The sequence below is a fragment of the Rhodnius prolixus genome, unplaced genomic scaffold, assembly GCF_049639745.1.
Source record: "Rhodnius prolixus isolate KJV_2025 unplaced genomic scaffold, Rpr scaffold_6, whole genome shotgun sequence".
NCBI lineage: Eukaryota > Metazoa > Arthropoda > Insecta > Hemiptera > Reduviidae > Rhodnius > Rhodnius prolixus.
Window position 1 is genome coordinate 23,864,467 of NW_027411634.1, and position 15,538 is coordinate 23,880,004.

Below are 15,538 nucleotides of genomic sequence, written 5' to 3' on the forward strand. Positions count from 1 at the left end.
AATGTTAAGAATTTTTTTAAAGCCCCCCCCTTTAACAAAACTAATACAAAATGAACAAGTTTCCCTTTAAATCAATTAATGATTTTTTTATACTTTTTATGTTGGTGTGTAAGTTAATATATTCTACTAAAGGAAAAAGTGCTTAATAAACTAGCTAGGGTTTATTTTCATCAAATTTATGAAAATTCAAAGAAGTATCCACTAGAAAGGAATTAGCTTTTTAGCAATGAAAAGCATAATATTTTTTTAAATATCTCTAACTAATTAGAATTTTCTATGACCGTTAGTTAAATAATAAGAATTGAATAAATTAAAGAAGTTGAAACGATTGTCCATGTTCTTGTCTGGAGAGACGTTTGGCTAGCTCCCTGCGGTATCACAGCGGGAACAGCTAACCAATCACATTCATACTACTGTTTCAGTCAGCCATATGTATTGTTGGTTGAGCGGCGTTCTCGGGCTTCAACAGTGTTTGTTTAGTATTTGTTTTGTGTGTTAATTTTGAGTTTTGCCGTTTTCAATGATGGCCAATCCTATTATGGCTGAGCTCCAGACCTCGATCGTTAATCAGGATGCTTTCTCTACTGTTCAATTAGAGCTTGGAGGTAATCCCAATGCTCTTGCCCTGAGACGCCCGTTCGATCCTGTGGCACATCAATTGGATGCTACTTTCCGACTGACTAGGTTCTCAGACCTGAAAGGATGAGGGTGTAAAGTCCCTCAGGAAGTGCTTTCACGCTTTCTTGAGGGACTTCAGCAGGATGAGAACAATGCCCAGGATCATGAACAGTCTCATTTCCTGCCCCTTCCCCTCACAAGAATTGGTAAGTTTGAATTAATAGGTAAGAAAAGTAATAGTTCAACTAGGAATTCACAATCGAATCAGAAGATAACTTGTCAGTCATGCTCTTTTTCATTAGAGAGTAAGGTTATAGTTTGGTTATCTAACCATTAATAGCAAATCCTATGAAAGTAAATTGATGAAAATCGCCTCTCTATTTCAATTCATTCATACACGAAAGTCACAGTGCTTTCAGCTTAAATAAATAATAGGCCAAATTAGTTAATAATAAGTTTGTAATTTTTTAGTAGAGATTGTAATGCGATAAATTCTCCTTGACGGAAGGCAAGACTTTTTTTAATTATAAATTTTATTACTAGTATTTTAAATTTAACTTGAATTATTTTAGTTTTTACAATCAATTAATTAGTATTCATTGATACGTGATGCCAATGGAAGTTAGTGCAGTGTAATGAGCTTTTTTTTTTATTAAAAAAAAAAAAAAATTAAATTACTAGTTTGCGTTGGTATGACAAGCTATCAGCGAGTGCCCAGTTACGGACAGTCGACAGTAATGAGAGAAGATTGCCAGAGGCAGGATTTAAAAAAAGGCTCTGGAAAGGGAAAACTTTGGAGACTGAGCTCCCTACCTGTTTGCCACTCTTGGTTGCCGATAACAGTTGTGATGACATGATTTCTGGTAATTTAATAGTTTTCTAAGAGTTTTTATTGCATTAATTAACTACTTTTTGTAGGAATAGGTATGGATTCTTGTGTTATTCCTTTAAGGCATAGTGGACTATCACTGGTTCAAACCACTGATTTCATATATCCTCTTGTTGACGATCCGTATATGATGGGTAATTATCTCTTTAGTAATTTTTTAAGTATTCAAATGCTTTGATTTATTTATTATTTCTTTTTTTTAAGGCAAAATTGCATGCGCAAATGTTTTAAGCGATCTATACGCAATGGGTGTGACCGAATGTGATAATATGCTTATGTTATTGGCCGTTTCAACGAAGATGACTGAAAGAGAAAGGGATGTAGTTACTCCACTTATTATGCGAGGCTTCAAGGTAGTGCAAGATTTTTTAAAGAATTTGATCTGCCCTTTAGAATCTTTCAAATGTTAAGATAATTGCATTAAATAAAACATTATTAATATACCTTGATTGCAGTTAACTAAATGACAGAAACAAATCTTCAATCAGTAACAAAAGTATTTTATACATATGTGTATTTCAGTTTTTACTTCATTTAATCTCTCTTTTTTTAATTTTTTTTTCTTTTTTATTGAGTAAAATCGAATGAAATCATGAATCATCAGGTCTTGCAAGTATATCAGCAATTGTAGTCTGTTTAAGAGACGTTTTCTCTTCTCCTGTTTTCTCACTGCCTTCTCTGAACTGTAGGCTGTACATCCTGTAGAGATTTTTAGATTTTTTATAACCTTCGGATCATATAAGAAGTGACAGTCACAAGTAGTCGTCATTAAAGCTCGGTTTAGTCTTCAAATTTCAAGACCCACAACTATTTACAGACGAAACCGGTGTAGCTGTAAGTAACTTCTTCTTCAGCCCTAAGCTTCAAGGGCCCATGATAAAATAGTGTCTCTCGGAACTGTCGCTAGGTCGTCACTATCAGGACATCAACCCAAATTTTGGTAGCAAGCAAACCAGACTAGATAAATCATTTTAAATACCACCTGCTATCTCTCCATGACGCCATCAAAGTCACGCAAATGGTGTGAGAAGCTTGGGCATGAAGAGAGAGAGCACCAGCATGTTATAAAACTACCCATATTTAAAAATACTTGCTTTATTTAAAAATATGTCTAACTCAAGTTGTTGCACAATTTAGAGTATACTCGTAAATGTATAAAAAAAATTGATAATTGTTATTAATATATACATAATATTTCTAAAATTTACATAAATTTACAATAAAAATAAAAGGATTCAGCCATGGAAGCAGGAACTACTGTAAGTGGAGGTCAGACAGTGGTGAACCCGTGGTGTACTATTGGTGGAGTAGCATCGACCATTTGTCAACCAAATGAATACATTGTGTAAGTTTCTGAGAAAAAAAGTTTTTTGTAATATAATAAAACAAAAATTTATTTTGAATACCAAAATATAAATTTTATTCGTTTGATTAGGCCAGATAATGCTGTCACCGGTGATGTGCTAGTTCTTACAAAGCCGTTAGGTACACAAGTTGCTGTAAATGCTCATCAGTGGTTGGATATACCAGAAAGGTGGAATAGAATTAAACTTGTTGTTAATGAAGAAGATGTCAGAAAAGCATATCAGAGAGCCACTGATTCTATGGCTAGACTGAACAGAGTTGGTTAGCATTTAAGTTGTTATTAATTTGAAAAACACACAACTATTTTTTTTTTTTTTTTTGAATATATATAAATATGTCAAAGGTGTATATGTTTAGCGGCTAGATTGATGCACAAGTACAATGCACATGGTGCAACTGATGTAACAGGATTTGGTTTACTTGGCCATGCACAAACTTTAGCTAAACACCAGAAAAATGAGGTATCATTTGTCATCCATAACTTACCGGTTATAGCTAAGATGGCAGCTGTGGCAAAAGCTTGTGGTAATATGTTTCAATTATTGCAAGGACATTCTGCTGAAACATCAGGTTAGAAACAACATACTCTATTTACTTGTTCATAATTTAAATAAGCCAAATTGACTAATTGTTGTACTGATAACGATCAGTTGTCAACATAAACGACAAAAATTCAATTGAAAGAACTTGCTAATTGTTTTTATTTCTAATATATTTTTCAACTCATTCTACTGTATAAAAAATTAAAGCGTTATTGATTATTTATAGATTTCTTTTTTAAATAGTTGTTGAATAAATGTTATGTAATTCACAATAAAATGAATTATACAGAACTTTAAGAATCATACTAATTCGACGTCAATCTAAATCTTAAATCTTGTAGAACGAGAAAAACGTTTGAGTAACCTGAGATGTTTACAGATGGAAAAACATATTCCAAAATCGTTTTTTCAAGGGGAACTTAAACTTTAATTTTCCACAGTCAATATTTCGAAAATTTGACTTACCACAACAGTATTTCTACCTTTTCTGTAGAAACAATAGAAATAATTGTCTTAGGATTTTTTTTTTTTCTAACCTCTCAAGTGTATAATTTTACTTCTAATAGTGTCTCTTTTTAAACTGTTTATATTTACTTCTGTGTTTTATTAATATATTTTATACTTAGGTGGCTTGCTGATCTGTTTACCAAGAGAACAGGCTGCTGCCTACTGTAAAGATATAGAGAAACAAGAGGGATATCAAGCGTGGATTATAGGTATTGTAGAGAAAGGCCAAAGAACGGCTAGAATTATTGACAAGCCTAGAGTTATTGAAGTGCCTGCTAAAGAAAAAGACGGTGAATTGTGGTAAAAGGGGGGAAAATTCTAAATCCAAAAGATCAGTAGAAGTGTACCACCACTTCATTACTGCAGCAACTTGCCTTTATATTGTCGCTCACTTTTCAGTAAGCTAGGATTTATCAGTTATTTTTCCTTCCTTGATTAAAATAATTTTATTTGATCTGCTCAAAACAAAAAATAAATGAAAAAGATTGATATTAAAAAAAATATATACATAAAAAAAAATGTTTACAAATATTCCAAAAATTTTAAATTTCTGTTTCGTATTACGCTTATTTTTGTCATTAAATAAAATAAATAAATAAAAGTACCGAGAAGTCAACATTTCTGATTAAGCAAAACAAAATTATGTATTGTTCTTTCCATTAAATTTCCGAATTAAACTCAAATTATTACATACAATTTTCTTTGACAATTTGTTGTGGGCTTTACATTATCATAGAAGTAATGAATCAGCCATTTGCTAGGAACCAATCAAAAAAGTTTACTCCATTAACAGTTCTAATGTGGGCTTATTATTTTAACATATAAATTTATAAAAACTTCTAAGTTAAAATAAAATTTACCTTAAAAAAAAATAAAATGTCAGTTTTAAGAAATGCACTTTCTACAAAAGTTACATTTTTGTTGGGCCCGAAAATTACAGTTAAATTTACAGATTGTTATTGGTTAATTCTGTGAAAATCCTTATTTTGTTTGTATAAATCGTTAAGCGAGTAAATGTACATTGTTCCAATCATATTTTAAAAACTTATTTCTCATTCCATAAGTTATATTTTATAGTTGTATTTCTTAAATCCATTGCCAATTTAATATTAGCATTTTTTTTTTTTTTTTTAATTGTATGATAAATAAAAGGACTTATTTCAAATTTTGTGTAATATATGTTAAAAGAATTTTATAAAATAAATTCAGCCTCTAACTTATTTTAATTGTTTTTAAATATACTGCAGTATTTTCTCTTTGTATAATGCAATTTTCAAGAATGTATACAGAAATCCATGTTTTATTTGAAAAAAACTTTCTCATCATAGGTGTTAGCAAAAAACTTAACTTTTAGCAATATTGTTCTTTTTTTTTTAATTGAAACTGAGAGTTCCTAAAATAAAACATTTAATGAATTTAAATGAACCAGAAAATCTACAACAAACTTATTAAAAAATAGGTTGAATATGAGTGCTAGATAAAATAGTTCATTTGTTCAAGTTCTGATTTTGAACGGTTTCAGTTTTTCATTTACGGTTTGCTCTGTCACCCTTGAACATTAATGGGTTTTAATGAAAAATCTAGTTAAAAGTCATTGTAATTTACTAATTTGTTTGTAATTTTTAATCTGCACTCTTAATTAAAGAAGTTGAACATGGATACTCCAATTTTAAGGTTAACCAGGTAACGAAATGATTACTGTTAATAATTAATTTAGTTTGCTCCAAAACGGTTTAATTACTACCAAGGTTCATTCTGTTTTTATTCTCTTGATATTCAAATTTCAAAATTCTTAGCCACCACTTTGTTAGTAATTTTGAAAATTGATAATGATTTTTTTTTTTATAAATGCATTATTGCCTTGCATTATACATTATTCGGCCAGTTTTATTGTAAATTTTTCAATAAATGAGTTTCCTTTTTTACAAATTTAAATACTTCATTAAATTAACTGTTTGTTTTTATTAATTTGATTTATTCATTTACATTCTTGGAGCTGTGGTCTCTTCATTTACAATGTTATTAGAGCAAAATATTTTTCTGCGCCTTTTTGCGAGTATAATTACTTTTTTATTTTTATTCGCTAACGACAATTTTCTACACATCTTACATGCTGGAAATTTATTCCAATTTACGGAGCTACAATCAAGTGCTGTTCTTTTAAAATTTCGATTTTCTAAAAAAATAAATTATATTTATATAATATATAAATAATAATTCTTGATTAAGCTTTATTAGTTAATAATAGTAATCAAAATCAGTTAAAAATCAGGAAAAGAAATCCAAAGAAATTAAAAATAAAATCTTTAACTTACTATGCTTATTTGCAGTCTTGAGTTGACCAAATTTCTCTTTGAGGGTTTTTACATAGTACGATTTATGCGCAATCGCTTTATTGCTGTCAAGATGTTCAGTCGAAAAATGAGGAACATTTATTTCATTATCATCTTCTTCTATTAATGTAAATATCTTTTCCTTTAAGAAAAATTAAGTTCAAATGAACTAAACGGACTTAACCCTAATCATTAATTAAAAAAAAAAAAAAAAAATAGTAAAATTACTTTTTTAATAATTATTTTTCCAATATCTGGAAGTTTATATAATTCAGGATAGTAAAAAGAATTAACCGGATGATTAGGTTGTTTATTGGTTATAGTTGTTATTTTATCTAATGGTTCAGATTTCCAGTTTGGCGACGTGAATGTAAAACCATCATCTGTTCCAGCATCCATCGGATTTACCTGTGAAAGGACAAATGGCTCCATTTATAAAATGCCAAAGCTTATTGAATATCAAGAACTGCGATGAGAGGGACACGTATCACTACTTAAGTCGGTGTTTTACCAACTTAGGTATCGTGGGTTCGGGAGAGGTATTCTTTCAGGAGAATGCTTTAGAGATTTAGAACTTGATACATGATATTGTAGGCAGTCGAGAAGGTTACTTCTAGAAGGCTTTTGACGTTGTTTAAGGAATGGGTCTCGTAAAATAAGTCAAAGAGATCACCACGCGTTTTGATACCACAGTAGTAATAACAATATTGAATCCAAGGGAAGGGATTAGCTATGCGGTTAGCATACTGGACTCCCACGCGGAGGTTCCGGGTTCGAATCCAGCAGCTGACCCTTAGATTTTCTCTTCCTAGGAGCTTCTTACAGCTCACTGTCCGGTGATGGACAGTGTTGTCTGTAACGAGAGAACACTGTCCGGAGGCCGGCAGTGCACTGGAAAAAGCTCCGGGCGCTAATAACCTCAGCTGTTGATGCGCAAAAAAAAAAAAAAAAAAAAAAAAAAAAAATGAATCCAAAACATACTTTTTTTAACTCCATTGCAAATTTCGTCGTAGAGTTGCAGAATGTAACCAAGAATGAAAAGTTATTTCTAAGAATATTCCTGTCCTTTTGTAGGCTGCTTTTTCTATGTTAATTCGGTTACAATTGCTTTTCCAAAAAGGTTTTCCAGAAGTTAAATCAGACAAAATATGAAATAAATCTAATAAAATCAATAAATAAAAATAGTAAAGAAACAAATGAATCATCTTTCCATTCTGTTTTCTGAATTAGAGTATTTTCTAAACATTTTTACAAAGAAAGAAAATAAAGCGCCAATGATTTATATGTCGACTCCTCTTAAATTAATACATACATCTGTGAAACTGTATAAATTAACATGGTTATAACAATTATATACGTTCAAAATCGTATCATAGGTTTCTAATTGATCTAATGAAATAAATAAATATCAATTCCGTATAATTCGGGCAGTTTTGTTATTTTACTTACTTTTAATTCAGCAGTATTAATCCAGTGGCCATGTTGACAAAGATCATAACTATCCAATCCTATAAACCAATCTGGAGATGGTATAATCTTCATTATAAAAGAAACCTACTTAAAACCATTATATTACTTAATAACTTAAATTAAAAGTATATTCAACAAATACAGTATAAATTTCTACAAACCATAGTGTTATTACCATCAGCAAAAATTTTGGAAGAAGTCATTCCTTGGCCTGTTGTTATAGGTAATCCTTTGAATTCATTGAATACAAGTATTGTACCGTTGTTAATTTCTCTTTCTAGAATGTCCGTAACACCATATTCAGCCATTTGTCCAATACCAATTCTAGCTAATTCACCTTCCCTCCATAATATCGTTTTTGAATCATGAGTAAAACCTACATTTTAATAAAAATAATAAATTTTATAAGTTTGGAAGCAAATTTTACGTCGTTTCAGCAAATACATAATGTCTTCTGTAGGGAGTTGAAAAGTGAACTTAATTTCTCAAGGGCTTAGTTTTAAAGGAAATAAGTAAGGTGACTGAAATCATTGTGCTAACTATTCCCCTTCATAAAATTGCCAGATCAGCGCCGGAGCCATTTTCAGTGCACTGCTATTCTCTGGAAAGATTCTTTATAACAGTCCAACACAATACCGTAAGCTAAATTAGAGCCATTTAACTTATTTTTGTTGAAAATTCAGGGAGTATTGTAACTGAGATGGAATAAGGACTCAATAAATGCCTTAAAATCTTGTAAGTATCGAATGAATAATGAGCAGAATTCATTTTCATTACCTGGATTCTTTTTTTAAAAAGAAATTTCAAGGAGTCCCTTCTTCACTGTGAGATTATCACCAGGAGAGTTAACTTGGCAAGTTAATTGAACTATCAGATTGATCCTTAACAACCAAATAAATTTTTAAGAGATTTCTTGTGTTTATGTAGAATTATAATTATTAAGAAACTGCAATTTCAGCTGGAGGTATGAAGAAAAATTTTCTTCCAGAAAATAGAGCAAACGAAAAAAAAAAAAGATTTCAGAACAATTTTTAGTGCCTTTAGTAAAGAAAGCGCCCATTTTATTTTGTTTTTTCAGGCAAGGATTAACTGCAGCTATTAATTTATGAATGGAGAGGAAGCATATAGTTAACAATTAATATTTTTTCGAACAATGAAAAAGTAGACTCTCCAACTTACAAATCCACGCTAGTAATCACAGTGCACACTAAAAACTGAAGAATGCCTTTCAATGTGGCGTATCATCCTTGCTTAGGGGTCATGCTAATTTTCTCTGAATAATTTCATATTTTACCGCCAAGCGAGTACTCTTTATTGTATTTTCTGCGGAATAACTTCATTTTATATGACTATCAGTTAGTAAATGTTATTTATATTTACAATAATTTGAACAACTTACCAAAAAGTTTGGACCATTGTGCTGGTGGCCTGTACAGGGGATATTGTTTTGGAAAATCTTTCTGATTCCAAAATGTATAAAGCTTTAAAGAATATACTGCTAGTGTATTACTTCGGCAAAAAACAGCAGTTGATATTGTAAAGTGTGAAAAATACACAGAGAAAAATATAATAAAATTATTGATAGCACTCATTTTTTGGTTTATTATATTTGCAGCAGCAGTAGTAGCTGTCTTCGGCTTGTTGGACAATAATGTTGGTCTCATATTAATTTTTGCTTTTATTTCTCCCACTCTCTTCATTTCAAGTTCTACTTTGTCCCTCTTTCTTTTCATATTTCATATTCGTACCTTCTAATTTTTATATTTCTCGGAGCAACCAATTTAGCAAATTAAGTTAGATCAATAAGGGCAGGAAAATGTATTCATTAAAAAGTACATAAGTCAAAAGAAAAATAAAAAACGTATTTATTTAAAGAAAGTGCAGCTTCTGAACAAGAGATCCTAAAAAGAGCATTTTTTTTTTTTTTTTAAGTAATTCCTTTAAATGATTCTTCTTTCTACTAATATCAATTATAAATTAAATTTTTACAATCAAACTTATACTTTTTTCACATATAGAAGTGGTTTATACGAAATAATATTACTATCAGTTATTTGATTTAAAATTATTTTAGTAAGATGAACATAAAAATAACTACGTACGTACTTTTGTATTTATTATTTTATTTTATTATTAATACTAGTATTTAATATTGCATTAAACTATTAGTATTTGAAGAACTTAAATATTTTTTTCCTAGCTCATTTGACAATGCGGTAAGTTTTGTTTCGAAATCTAATAAGCTAGTTTCCATCTTTAAAAGTATTTGTTTTAGTGCGTTCAGTTCTGCCTTTATTCTTGCTTCAAATTCTTCAATGTGTGCTATCAATTTGCCTGAAAAAATTAAAGTACAACATTACATTACTAAGGAATTTATTTTTTTTACCATTAGAACAAAAATCATACCTACATGTATAATAAAAGTAGTAGTAAAACATTCTTTGTTTTAAAGTTATACTTAACACGCAATACATGAAAGTCATGCGGTTCATTACGTAATGTGAACAGAAAACCTTATAAAGGGGTACTAATTAAGAAGCGTAGTATAATATAGCACAAGAAAAAAATATTTATATAAAAAAAGTAGGGTCAACATCTTCTAAGAAAGTGTCTCTAGTGTGCGCTTTTTTTTAGCTGTACTGCAGTTTCATTTCCAATGCTAATATCTTTTTCTAATGTCATAGCTAACTAACTTTGCTTTCCTTTTTTTTCCTCTCATTTTTCCTCTTTTTCCATTTTTTAATTTCTCTCTTTTTCACTTTTCTCTTTCTCTATTTCACTTTTACTGATTTCACGAATATCAGTACATATTAGCAACATTATTATTTATTATTTTTGCTGGTGAACCTATCAGCGAACAGCGGTGGTCGTGGGCCTCCGCCTTCAAATTCAAATCAAAATAAGTTGTGTATTGATCGGAATGCTGTTAATGGAACTAACATAAAATATATATATCAAATCTCCAATGTTGCTCTCTGGCGACCAAACGAACTTCGGATGCTCCTGTGACAAAGTGGAAGGTTTTAATTTGATATTTACCATTAATTCAGAATATCTTTGTGTACTGAACGACAGAACTCCCACACTAATTTGTAGTCCTTCTATGGTTAATCTCTCTGTTTGCTCTACATCACTTGCTACCAGGATTTGACTGAGAGGTACTGGATGAACCATTGGGATCAGATCAGATGGGCATCCTTATCTATTTGGATAAACATACTCAGGCTCCCCTGAATCGTCCCTACTGCACTAGGAAATGGAACCTAAATGCAGCACAGTGGTTAAGGCTACCTTGTAGATCATTATCTTTCCCAAATATCTAAATTACAATAATTACCAATAATTGGCGCGGTGTTTGAACGCTGTCGAAGATAACCATTTCTCAGAAATAGCTATATCTAGAACATAAGCTCAGATATCCTACTTAGCGGGAAGATGAGAGCGACAGTATCGGGAAACGCATTTTACCACACATGGCTCCATATGATTTCTTTGCATTACAAACCGGAACATTATTTCCCATGTACTCACATGAATGACCTGATGTGCCCGGTTGAGAGAGAATGTTAGATTTGTTAACCAATATTTAGACTGGTGAATTTAGATTTAGATAACGCTTGGAGAGTGAATTTGAAAGACTAACTTCTTCTTCTGCAATTGGTATAGGATGAACAAAATATATTTGAATAAGAATTTTGAAAAAAATGGAGAAGTTATTACTCATTTTATTACCTAATATGATAAGTGTTCATACGTTAACCAAAAATTGGTGATTATTTATTACTTTTTTCTACATGCCTTCTTGCTCTTAGACGTTCTTGCATCTGGTTCCTTAGTAAATGAGTCTTTTCTATTACTTTAGTAATTCATTAAATACATAATTGGAAACTGAATTACTTTTTTTTTTCTTTTTTTTTTTTGTGAAGATTATATGTATATCTACCTAAAATTATGGCTTCAGAAAATTGTAAAATTTTCTATTCAATGAATCAATGAATTTATTCTACTTGTCCTGTATAACAATAGTTTCTTTTATGATACTCGAAATTTTAATCAAAAAGTTTTCTAACAAAAAGATGATCTAACAGTTCTCAATTTCTTTATTACTTTGCCCTAGTTTTTATTAGCATTCCTTGTTAACCAACTGTGATAATAAATGAATGAAAAAGTATCAACATAATTAAAGTCATGCGCATTTATACTAATGTTCGCAGTGTAGATTCGCCAAAAAAAAGATTTAACAAGCTTCAAGTAAATTAACTGTTTAGTATAACTTGTCAGTTATAGCGGTTTAGTACAAATTAACAGTCACGATATAAATTAAGTAGACATGTACTAATTATTTCTTTATTCCCCTTCTCACATAAGTTAGACACAAATAATAAAATAAAATTTGGTACTAGGAGCTCCCATTGTTATTTTTATTGTTAGATTGGAACGATTTTATGAAATTTATATTTTTAGAACATTTTGAACAATATTGCCAAAATAAATCTGATGTTAACATGGCTTTTTCTTACTATTCTCAAGTTTCTAACTCACGAATATCAAAATGAAAAATCCAATTAGTAAAGAGGCATTTAAAGTTGAGCTATTTTGATCCCTACAGTACAGTCGGGATCCCTAGTGGGATTCAAAGCAATATCATTCAGCACCTGCGATCTATTAGTATGTATATATCCTCAAATCTATGAACCCACGCAAATGTCTAGGTGTAAACAAAATCACTAACGAAATATTAAGTTCCGTTTCGATAAACTTCCTTTAACTCTTATTTACATTACAATAATTGCTAGTTACATTAGAAACGTTTCATAGAGTATGAACAAAATTTGAAGTTCTGCTGATTATGAAACAAGAAAAGAACTCAAAATAAACACTTCCATTCTCGATTTGAGCTTTAACATCATTTGACCCATACAAACATCCATTCCAAAATCGCCGTAGTTGAATGAGGTTTCAAAATGAACCATCAGAAGTCTTTAAGAAGAAGCTACAGTACCGCAACTGTCCTGCATTTGCTCTGATTAGAAGGATGCATTGAAGAAAGAAGAAACAAGCTAAAGCTAATCCGCTTCTAAAAAGTAATTGCCTATTTTTTCAGTGCGGGCTTTACGTCCGTCCAACTACCAATTAAGTGTCGTGGACGGAGGCGACTAGCAAATGCTGTACTGTAAATAACTTTTATTAACGATTAATTAAAATCCAAGGCCTTAGACCGGGAATCGAACCCAGTACCACAATACATTTTAGCTTTACAGGTCTCGCCTCTAAACGCTCAGCTACCGAGAGCTAATCTGCATCTTATTCATGTCATTCGTGGGTTCAAGACCATCTCATTGGAAACATCATTTCGTATGCGATAAAAAAAAGGAAGAAATATTTCTTTTTGAACACTTTCGGAGCAGTCTAATCAACCTGTAATAGGATTTGTTCCCTTATAGCCTGATCGTTTAACTGAGGTATCTTTCATCATGACTTTAAAGGATTCACGGTCGGTAGAAAGGAGATTCAAAAGAATGTGCCTGCCTTTTTGCTGGGAGGCATGTTAAAATCAGCGTACATACTGACAGCACGCTATTCCAAAAACCGTCTTAATCTCTGGCCATCTTACATGCTCTTAAAACGTAATACGAACTTGAAGTATTGACAACCAGAATTTATAAAACTACATAAAAACAGTTGCCACAGTCACAATAGAACTTCTAGAGATTGCAAAATGACTTACTAATAATGGAAAAAAACCTGAATCACCGTGCTATACATGATGATCGTAGATGTAAATACCTTTTCAAAAGTCTCTGCGGGATAGCAGGAATGAAACTGCCGACTCGAAAAAGTTTTAAAGAACTGATATTACCTACATTATTACCTGAAACAACCATCTTCGTAAGGAGCAAAAATAAAGTCTAAAATTACTACAAATTTCAAAGTTAGAATTCATTCTTTAGCAAAGAATACATGCTTTTTACTGTATCTGTAAAGTCGCCAAAAACTCTTTGGATTGTCGCCAGGAAAACTCTCAAACTCACATACAGACCATTTTCTAAAAAACATCTTTTGTATTTTAGTGTCTCGACTCCTAGATCCTTAGGAGAAAAGAAAACGTAAAAGTTCCTTTTTCCTTTCTTAAAAAAAAAACCAAAAAAACTGCATTTATTAGGGTTTTAATAAAAGCAAAAGGATAAACAAAATCCTACCTGAATCGCACAGATTTTCAAAAGCGCTTGACACAGATGCTTTAGCGGTAGCCACTAATTTTTCAGTAAAAATGTGGCATGTAGTTTCAACAAGTTCCTCGCCTTCAGTCACAGTATTTGGTGATTTAGCAGTTTTTGAATTTATATATGTACTGTTAACCATTATGGTTTTACCAAAATCTGTAACACTAGTTGAATTACCATTTGTAATGTTTACTAGTTCACCCTTTACACTGTAATGACTAGCTACTAAAAAGTTTGAAAATAATAATATTAAAACTTTATGAACTAAATCCGCGACCATAATCATCTTTAAAATTAAAATAAAAATATTTCAGATTATTTCAGCGTTCATGAGTGTATCTATCTGAAATATTCTTACTTTACTAAGGAATAGAATCACACTACTTACAGTGTCTTACGCGGTAGAGAAGTTAGTTTAGAAACAGGTTTATTTTGGAATGCTATTATCCTGGAACTAACTTCGAAAAAGACATAATTAGTATAAATAGAAATTCCAAAAATAGCCTTTTAATAAATAAAATATTCAAATAAAACATAATCCTTTTTTCTTTTTCTTTTGGCACATCTACAACACTTGTTTATTAGCGTTAATAATCCTTTATTATTTATTCCTTTTAATGTCGACCCTTACTTTGAAATTTTGAGAAAATTGCTTGCTTGGTGATTTATCATATTTCAAAAGAATAATTTGAGTTAATATTTTAATTCTTACTCTCCAATAAATAAAGCAGTGTGTAATTTAACGAAAGCTTATTTATTTATTTAAAAAAAAATTTTAGGACAGTTCTTACACCTAAAAGATAATTACACCGAAGAAAATTCCTTATATTAATTATAATGAAATTAAATGAATAACCCAAATTGGCCCAGTAGAAAAGCTATTCTACCGCTAAGATTAATTACTATGTGGACTATTTTAGCCTTAGTAGTAGCCACAGTCGATTTAAGGGATCCTTTAATTATCTTTTTAGACAATTTAACTTCCTGTTCTTCTTCATTCTTTGTTACATTAACTTAAGTAAAAAATACATAAATAGAAAAACAAAAAATTTAAAAAAAAAAACTGCTGAAGAAATTGTGATACTTCTGAGATGAATAATTTCCTTCAAAATGAATTTTACTAAGTACTACCCCATTTATTCGTAAGTACAATAATAGTATTCCTTTTTTATAACCCTCAGTTTTTATTGATTCATTTATATCATTTCAGGAGGGAAGACACGCTGCACTGTGACCAAAGAAGTCTACGGTGACCCATGTGGTGCTAGGACATCCCTTAGGTTCCTTCTAAGTCTGGGAACTGCCTAGGTGCAGCTACCGGCAGAAGAGATGCACTTTCTGAACTTCAGTTGAATGGAAGCATTACATTTTGTCAGCAGTATATTGAAATTCAACCTTCTCAAAGAACAATCCCATTTCGAGAATTTCTAAATGTTTTTAGATTTTTGTTTTTTTTCTATGTAAGACTGGAGATAGTGTTGTCTGTAATAGGGAAAACTAAGCAGAGATATGAAAATGCTCAGGTCGCCACTATTCAAATAAATTATAAACTAAATATTCGGATGCTTGAAAAAATTAAATAACTTCATC

General features: G+C 30.9%; 3 protein-coding genes and 1 non-coding gene across 8 annotated transcripts; 1 reads left to right on the top strand and 3 right to left on the bottom strand.

Moving 5' to 3' along the window:
* Nucleotides 1-403: 403 nt before the first annotated feature.
* Nucleotides 404-4,776, top strand: Sps1 (inactive selenide, water dikinase). The gene is made up of 7 exons (XM_074139853.1): nt 404-824; nt 1,537-1,641; nt 1,712-1,860; nt 2,740-2,852; nt 2,943-3,133; nt 3,230-3,442; nt 4,041-4,776. Exons 1-7 carry the CDS (start codon nt 521-523, stop codon nt 4,223-4,225), a joined length of 1,260 nt encoding a protein of 419 aa, XP_073995954.1. The 5' UTR covers nt 404-520; the 3' UTR covers nt 4,226-4,776.
* A 246-nt stretch (nt 4,777-5,022) lies between these two features.
* Nucleotides 5,023-9,472, bottom strand: LOC141460153 (spondin-2-like). 3 transcript variants are annotated; one of them, XM_074139855.1, is made up of 6 exons: nt 9,124-9,472; nt 7,886-8,100; nt 7,704-7,808; nt 6,549-6,662; nt 6,237-6,396; nt 5,023-6,097 (listed from the first exon to the last, which is right to left on the bottom strand). In XM_074139855.1, exons 1-6 carry the CDS (start codon nt 9,455-9,457, stop codon nt 5,904-5,906), a joined length of 1,122 nt encoding a protein of 373 aa, XP_073995956.1. In that variant the 5' UTR covers nt 9,458-9,472; the 3' UTR covers nt 5,023-5,903. The 3 variants fall into 3 exon arrangements, with proteins under 3 accessions (XP_073995956.1, XP_073995955.1, XP_073995958.1); XM_074139854.1 differs by having other exon boundaries at nt 6,483-6,662; XM_074139857.1 differs by lacking the exon at nt 9,124-9,472 and adding an exon at nt 8,904-9,051 and having other exon boundaries at nt 6,483-6,662.
* On the bottom strand, nt 8,935-9,036 carry LOC141461540 (U6 spliceosomal RNA). The gene has a single exon (XR_012462969.1). It is a non-coding gene; the product is annotated as a U6 spliceosomal RNA (small nuclear RNA).
* A 136-nt stretch (nt 9,473-9,608) lies between the features above and the next one.
* On the bottom strand, nt 9,609-14,488 carry LOC141460156 (uncharacterized). 3 transcript variants are annotated; one of them, XR_012461751.1, is made up of 2 exons: nt 10,135-13,409; nt 9,609-10,058 (listed from the first exon to the last, which is right to left on the bottom strand). XR_012461751.1 is itself a non-coding variant. In XM_074139861.1 (2 exons), exons 1-2 carry the CDS (start codon nt 14,232-14,234, stop codon nt 9,871-9,873), a joined length of 498 nt encoding a protein of 165 aa, XP_073995962.1. In that variant the 5' UTR covers nt 14,235-14,488; the 3' UTR covers nt 9,609-9,870. The 3 variants fall into 3 exon arrangements, 2 of the variants coding, with proteins under 2 accessions (XP_073995962.1, XP_073995964.1); XM_074139861.1 differs by lacking the exon at nt 10,135-13,409 and adding an exon at nt 13,925-14,488; XM_074139863.1 differs by lacking the exon at nt 10,135-13,409 and adding an exon at nt 13,597-13,901.
* Nucleotides 14,489-15,538: the final 1,050 nt, after the last annotated feature.